An 8,080-nucleotide genomic window follows, 5' to 3' on the forward strand; every position below is an offset into this window, starting at 1 on the left:
AAAAGAATGAGAACGTAAAAGACAGGGTTATCCTAATACATAATACAATGTTTTAATTGAAGAAAGCCAACAGAATTCATGCTCCAGTGTCTAAGGAGCAGCCTCACCCACAGACACATGTCGTTACCTTGGGTATCCTGGCTGAGACATAGCTACTGGCTCTTGCTTCACATCTGTTTTTGAACAATCTCTGATTTATGTTCCCTTTTTGCTCTTAGCATCTGAAGAAAAAAGGTCATATTTTGGAGAAAACAGGAATATGTTACGGTCCCTTATTCTGACTATATAGAGAGAAGCATGAGATTAAATATATTTCGAGTAGGAAATAAGAATTGTCATATTCCTGATCTATTGTGCCAGTATGTTCTTAGCTCTCCATGGGCAGCACGGCTAATAGAAACTAGGAAAGGACCATAAGCCTCTCATGGCACATACCTGCAGTAAGACAGCACTTGTGAGGCAGAGCAGTAGAATTTCAAGTTTCAAGTCAGCTAGTTCTCAGAATAACTGAGGCAAAGGGCATTTGAAACTAAGGTGATTTGAGTAATATTTTCTGTTTGGTTTTGGTGGGATAATGGTAAAAAGGAGGGAACCCACACTACCATGATTTTGCCCAGTTATTCACCAATGTATATACCAAAATCTTTATTTATTATTGTTGTCATCCGGGCACCTTAGATAGTAGTTGTTGAGTGAAAGTAAAATGAAGGGACTTGTGGACTCTGAGTGCACAGCAGAAGGACTGAGGAAATGGCTCGGTCTGTAAAGCTGCACAGTCATGAAGATCTGAATTCAGATCCCCAACATCCATGAAGAACTGGATGGCGTGGTAGAACATCTGTAACCCCTCTCCTAGGAATGGGGGTGGAGGCAAAGACAAGAGCATCCATGGAGCTCAATTAGGCCAGCAGCCTAATTGATTCAGTAAAACCACTGTCTCAAAAAAGAAAAAAAAGTGGAAAGCTGGTGAGATGACCTAGCAAGAAAAGATGCCCCAAGCCCCACAGCTGGAGTGTGGTTGTCCTCTGACATACATCCGTACGTGTACACAAAACAAATGGAGACCATGTACACAACACTTTAGAAAGATGCCTGATGTCTACTTCTGGCCTCCATACACGTGGGGGGCCTGCATACACACACACAAACACACCTTATAGCACACAAGAGCACCAGATTCCAGTCCTCAGCGGCTGTGGAATCTATTGTCCTGATAGACCAGCACGGAACTTAAGGAAACAACAGTCAGACTGTTCACTGTCATCTTCCAACCCCAGGAAAGATATTCATACCCAGTACCTCTCCTGGCTCAGGTGCATGCTGTCTGGGAGACCTTTTGTGGGATTTACCCATGTCCCTGGCTACTCCTACCTTCTGCCAACAGTAACTTCTAGGAGTCCCACAAGTCGCAACTACCCCTTCGCTGCATGTGTAAGATCCTGCAGGTGTGGGAAAGAAAGAGACCACAGTCAGTCTCAGTCCTGCGTATGTGGTTCCCCTCTGCCTTGAATTGGTGTTGGTGCACTCACTGTCCTCCAGATTTGTTACTGTACGGACTTTGTTTGTCTGCCCTCATCTAATCTTAGTTGGCCACCCAGCTAACAAGATGTCCCCCTTCTTGGTTAGCGAAAGAATAAAAAAAAAAGAACTCTCTCGGCTCTTTTGCTGAAGGGGGGGTGGGGGGTACTCTAACTACTGTGGTTTCTGCAGGGGGAACCGTGAAGGGCTGAGTCGCACCTCAAGCAGCCGACAGAGTAGCACAGACAGCGAACTCAAATCCCTGGAGCCACGACCTTGGAGCAGCACAGACTCAGATGGCTCTGTCCGGAGTATGCGACCCCCTGTCACCAAAGCCAGCAGCTTCAGTGGAATCTCCATCCTCACCCGAGGTGACAGCAGTAAAGGTGGCAGTGCAGGAAGGATCTCTAGGCCAGGTAACGCAGCTTCTCCCTTTGTCACACCTGCCCTTCTTGCTGGGCTTTTGCAAAGCATCCTTAATAACTCACTTTTGATGACACATCTAGTTCAGTATAGTTTCCTAGAAATTTAAGGTGGTTTGCAGGAGAGGAGGAGAAATCTGATTTCTTAGATCTGTTATCCATTCTTAAATCTAGTTGCCTCTTTGATTTTCTTTCAGACTCTGTTCATTTTTAGGAAGGAGGGAAGAAAGACTAGTTGGAGTTCGATTATTTTATGTTATCCAACTGATATAGATCATTAGCTCAGGGCAAAGTTCCATAGTACCTGGGTTTGATTCCCATCACCCTGGTGCTTACGAATATCTATGATCCCAGTCCTGAGTATCAGATGCCCTCTTTCAGCCTCTCTGAGCACCAGGCATGAATGTACTACACATACATACCTACATACATACATACATTCATGGCAGGCAAAATAGTCATACACATAAAATAAAATTATTTTTTAAAAAAATCAAGCACACTGTGTGGTGGTGCCCGCCTTCAATTTTAGGCCTCAGGTGGCAGAGGCAAGCACATCTCTGTGAGTTCAAGGCCAACCTGGTCTACAGAGTTAGTTCCAGGGCATTACACAGAGAAACCCTGTCTCAAAAAAAAAAAAAAAATCCTAACAAACAAAAAAGGCTAAGCATGAAGGTATATACTTACAATCTCAGCACTGGGAAGGTAAAGACTAGAGGATTTTCTAGGCTCACTGACCAACCAGCCTAACTCAATAAACAAATCCATGAAACAGGGTGAGTGGTTCTGAAAGTAGCACCTTCTGTTGACCATGGACACAAACACACATAAAGCTCATGTTTCTACATTGTCTACACCATTGCCTACAAGGCATGGTGGCAACCTGGGTGGCTGAGGCAGGGGAGTCTCTATGAGTTCAAGGCCAGCCTGGTTTATACAGTGATTGCAGGCCAGCCAGAAGTACATAGTGAGATATTGTTTCAAAAAGAAAACAATAGGACTAGAGACATGACATGGAGGTTAAGAACACTGGCTGCTCTTCCAGTGGTCCTGAGCTCAATTCCCAGCAACCACATGGTGACTCGTAACTATCTATAATGAGATCTGGCGCCCTCTTCTGGTATGCAGGTATACATGTAGACAGAACACTGTAGATGTACGAAATAAATTGTTTAAAAACATAATAACAAATTTCAAGCAACTTAAGAAAGCATAACTTGTTAGTTTGCCATTGTAGCTTCAAATGTCTATCTTTCTCCATCCATTTCTTGAGTGTGATATTAGCTTTGTCCTGTCTGATTCTGATAGACTTTAGTCATCCCCCAAATGCACCTCTTCTCTCACCTTCTCTTCCTTGACCCTCTGAGGAATTCCTCATTCCTTGCTTTGCTGTCACTCAACTTTAGGGACAGTACCACCAATTCTTTTTTCTTACCAGATTTTGTTTGTGTGTTTTCTGAGACGGTTTTTTTGTGTAACAGCCCTAGCTGTCCTGGAACTCACTCTGAAGACCAGGCTGGCCTCAAACTCACAGAGATCCACCTGCTTCTGCCTTCCAGGTGCTGGATTAATGGTGTGCACCACCACTGCCCAGCTCTTACCAAATTTTAATAGTTGGATATGTATCCCATCAGGAAATCCTATGCCTTTCAAAAGGCCAAGGTTTATATCCTAAGTTTATTACATAATTCCTCACATGTAATATGTATTTAGTAAAAGTGTTGTATGTTGAGCCAGAGCAAACATTTATTTCTTTTTATTTAAGAAGATGTATTGGGGGCTGGAGAGGTGGCTCAGTGGCTAAGACTTGCTCTTCCAGAGGGTTCGAGTCCACATGGCTGCTCACACCTGTCTGTAGCTCCAGTTCCAGGGAATCCAACGTTAGTGCACATAAAATAAAAATAAATAAAACATCAAAAACAGTGGCACCTTAAAATAAATAGCTAAATAAATAAATGTGTGAATATGCAAAAGCCTTAGCCTAGAAAAGGGAAAATTTGTTGGGTAAAGGTTGTATATATGTGTGACTATGGATGCTTGAAGAAACAAGTTGCTCTCTCATCAGCTTTTATAAGAATAGTATTATACAAGTTGAGGAGAAAGTGAGAAGAACACAGTCCCATAAGGGACCAGGAATCTCTGAAGCTTTCTATTTTCAGCTACATTGTGACACACAGATTGATTTTAGACACATGAGGGAGATGCCTCAACAGTGTCTCATTTGAGGGGAGTTTTGTTGTTTGTTTGTTTGTTTGTTTTGAGACAGGTCTTTCTATGTACCCTGACTATCCTGGAACTTACCATGTAGACTAGACAGTCCTCAAATTCACAGAGATCTACCTGCCTCTCCCTGTAAAACATTTTGTTTAATTCCTAAACCAGACATTGACGTTCAAGGTGGTTCCTGACTTTAGGAAGCAGAAACCTGCTAAGAGGTGGATGCCTGTCAGCAGAGAAACTGCAATACATCTGTACCTTTGCATCGACCTTTGGATAAATGTGGGGCATGGGTAGAAGGAAGTGACAGAAAAGGGCAAGGAAAAACTAAAATCCTGAAGCTGGGCCCTTCAGGAGTAGTTATATTTGTGGTTTGTACTTTTACAACTTTGGGTGGGTTTCTTCTTTGCCTTAGGTATGGCACTAGGTGCCCCAGAAGTGTGCAACCAGGCCACCTCACCCCAGTCTGTCCGGGGCCTTCTCCCTTGTCCTGCCCAGCAGCAACAGCAGCAGCAACAGCAGCAGCAACTTCCTGCTCTCCCACCCACTCCTCAGCAGCAGCCTCCCCTGAATAATCACATGATTTCACAGGTGAGTCACAGGCCTCCTTTGCTCTGACTCAAGGAAGCTCTAGAAATGAGGTCATCATGTCTCTTGTCAGAAGTGTTCTACTCCTGCCTTCATTTATTATTTGTTAGGTGCTGGAAGAAAAGAATAAGGTCACATGTTTGGCCAAAGTTTTGTTGCTTTGTTCTGTTGAGACAGCCTCATCTCTCCTTCCTGCCTCCACTTTCCAGGTGTAGGGATTACAGACTGCACCGTGCACTGGGCTAGCCTGACAGCTCTGTTTCTTTTTCCTCCTCTCTCTTAGACACTGGGTCTCTGTGTAGCCCTGCCTGGCCTGGAACTTGTTATGTAAATGAGAAGTTCATCAGCCTCTGCCTCCTGAATATGGAGATTCCAAAGGTGTATGCCTGACAGTTTTTCCCAGTTTTTACTGAGGATTGTTAGCTCTTACACTCCACACCATGTTTCTGCTGTAATCTTTAAAGTCCTGTGTAGTTAACAAGGTGATTTTGTTCACTATGCCTACATATGGAACTTGAAAAGTGCTCTACCCCCCTTTCACCCCATAGGTTGACTGATCCATATGTCGATCCATAAACACATACTTATTTATTGGTTCAGGGGCAAGAATAACACTCAAGATCCACAGCATATTATCATAAGACATAAAATACCAGACAGGTGACATGCCACATGTGGGAAGCCGAGGTAGGAGGATCAAGGCTTGAAGATAGCCAGGCTACATAGTGAGCTTGAGGCTAGCATGAGCTGCAGAGTAAGACCTTCCTTAAAGACATAAAGACCCCAAAACTTGTCTATTTGACTTGCCATTAAAAGAGCCACATCTTCTTTATGGTGGAGGGGCAGCTCACACCTTTAATCCCAGAGCTCAGGAGGTAGAGGCAGTTGAATCTCAATGCATTCAAGGCTGGCCTGGTAGTGAGTTCTAGGGCAGACAACGCTACATAGTAAAGCCCTGGTTGATGTTGGTGTTAACCAGGGTTTGAGAAACATGTGCTTCTGTGCAGACATGAAAGCCATCCGCATAAGAGCCAGGTCTTCTCTCAGCTCGTCATGGAACTGTCCTGCCTATAAAGAATAAGAAATATTCTGAGTAGCCACTTGCTGTCTTATAAACAGTTGTTCATGTGTTCTTGTACCTGCCAGCATCCTTCATCTCCCTGTGCAGTCCAGCGTGGCCTTAGATAGAGCTCCTCTCTAGATGTAAAAGTCAGTTCCAGCCTGGTAGCCATGCCCTGGAAAGTCAGTTGGGAAGATCCCAGGATGACCCACCATCTGCCCCATGACATCGTCTTGTTAGCTTGGGTCCCCACTAAGGCATGGCATGTGTGTAGGTCCTCTGCTCTACTGAGAATGGGTAAACTTACTCCCTCCAGCCACCTCCTATTGTTGTTTTATTTCACTTGCTAAGGTCCCAGCTTGTTTTAGGTTTTTTTTTCCTGAAATGTATTTTAATACAGTTTTGCTCCCTTTCTCTTAGTCTTTTGTTTTTTCCTTCTACCTGCTATCCACACTAAAAACACAGCGAGAATGGAGACGGGATAGGAGAGGGAAGGAAATAGTGAGTGGTAGGCTCTAACTCCAAACTTGGACTCCAGTCCTCCCCTGCTCTGGATTCTGCAATTCAGTGGATGAGTTATTGGTGTGCAGTGCTGTAGGTTGGGGATTAGGTCTGTATTCTCTCAGAATGATACTCTTGAGATTAACCCTAGTCACACAGTCCCAAGAGAATCTCCCCTGGTAGGTTGCAGTGTCCTAGAAGTGTGTATGGTAGCTACTGTCTTACACTGCCTCTAACATTTGTTTTCACACACACACCTTTTACCTTCTATCTATCCTTCCGTCTTACTGGTTCTCTCCCTCTTTCTTCTGTGGTACCAGACTTCACAACTGAGGCCTTTCCTTCCTTGTTTCTTTTCTCCCTTCCTTCCTGTTTCCTTTTTTTGTGTTGTCCTAATGACTGTCAGCACTATAGGGCTGAGAAATTGCAAATTGGTTCCTCGGATTCAGAAATGAAGGAAGTGGAACGCTTGCCACTGTGTTCTAAACCTTTTGGAGAACTCTAAAAAAGGGATCGTTACCTTCAGTGCCTAGAAGAGGCGTTTGCTGAGGCCCGGGGCTGTCCTGGCAGAGCAATACTCTGCCCCTCTTGGGAGGTTTCCTCTGTGTGAGCAGACATGCATCTCATGTGGTCATGTTTCATTCTGTTGATTTAGGCTGAAGTGAGTGTTGCACAGAGTCCCTTTAGCCCTGTGACTAGAGTCTTAAGACACTGTAGAGCTGTTCACTTTTCCCAGATTCGCCAGTAGGTGGCAACGGATGTCCTTGTGCTTTCTTAGACACTCCTGGATCTGGAATTTGAGACTGTCCAAGAAGATAATAGTAGATTAACAACAAAAAATAAAAGCCAAACCAACCAAACAAAACATTGCAGTACCTGGAGAGGTGGTTCAGCAGCAAACAGCACTGGTCACTGGCTGTTCTTACAGGTTCATTTCTACATGGTGGCTCCCAACCATCTGCAGTTCTGGTTCCAGGGGAACAAGTACCCTCTTCAGTCTCAGTGGGTGTTAGGGACGCAAGTGGTACATGGTACGCATGCAGGGGAAACATCCATTACTCACTTTAAGCTTCCTAGCAAGGGGAACCAGAGGAGCTCCATCCTCCCCACCCCCCTTCTCTCTTCTCCCCCTTCACTCCAGAATCTATTATGTACTCCTGACTGTCCTGGAACTCCCTGTGTAAGCCTGACTGGCCTCCAACTCTCAGAGATCCGCCTGTCTGCCTGAGTGCTGGGATTAAGGTGTGGACCACCATTCCCAGTTCAGTCTCTTAAAACTCACAAGGGTGTGAAAAACAAGAGTTCATAAGGCCTGAGCCAAGGTAAACTTCTCCCAGGAAGGGGAGGACAATAGCAAATGGAGATTAAAAACCCCTAGCATTTGTAGCTGATACTTGGCAGCTTGGCCAGCAGTTACATTTAGAATGCCGTTGGCTGATAGAAAACAGGACTGTCAGGAGTCCAGGCTGGGGCAACATTCCTTTCCAGGGTATTTGGAACTCTCAGTAACTTTTTAAAAATCCCGATGCCAAATCCTCTAAGGATTCCAGTTTCCTTTGGGGAGTCTTATAATTCCCTTCCCTTCATCCCTCTCCACACTCTTAGTATAGATTGGTGTGAGCACATGTCCTAAAGAACTGGATTTCAGGAGTGTGGTTGTGGCACACTTCTTTGATTCCAGCACTTGGGAGGCAGAGGCAAGTGGATCTCTGTGAGTTCCAATACAGCCAGGGCTACACAGAAAAACCCTGTCACACACACGAAAGAAAGAAAG

At 44.6% G+C, this 8,080-nt stretch overlaps 1 protein-coding gene across 15 annotated transcripts in view; it reads left to right on the plus strand.

Moving 5' to 3' along the window:
* Positions 1–8,080, plus strand: part of R3hdm2 (R3H domain containing 2) — a 119,032-nt gene that overhangs the window by 92,885 nt on the left and 18,067 nt on the right. For all 15 annotated transcript variants that reach the window (XM_026784610.1, XM_026784609.1, XM_026784613.1 and 12 more), the window contains 2 exons: positions 1,711–1,934; positions 4,573–4,748. In XM_026784610.1, the coding sequence (XP_026640411.1) occupies positions 1,711–1,934; positions 4,573–4,748 (400 nt within the window). The remainder of the gene's footprint in view (positions 1–1,710; positions 1,935–4,572; positions 4,749–8,080) is intronic.

Source organism: Microtus ochrogaster, chromosome 24 (assembly GCF_000317375.1).
Source record: "Microtus ochrogaster isolate Prairie Vole_2 chromosome 24, MicOch1.0, whole genome shotgun sequence".
Lineage (NCBI taxonomy): Eukaryota > Metazoa > Chordata > Mammalia > Rodentia > Cricetidae > Microtus > Microtus ochrogaster.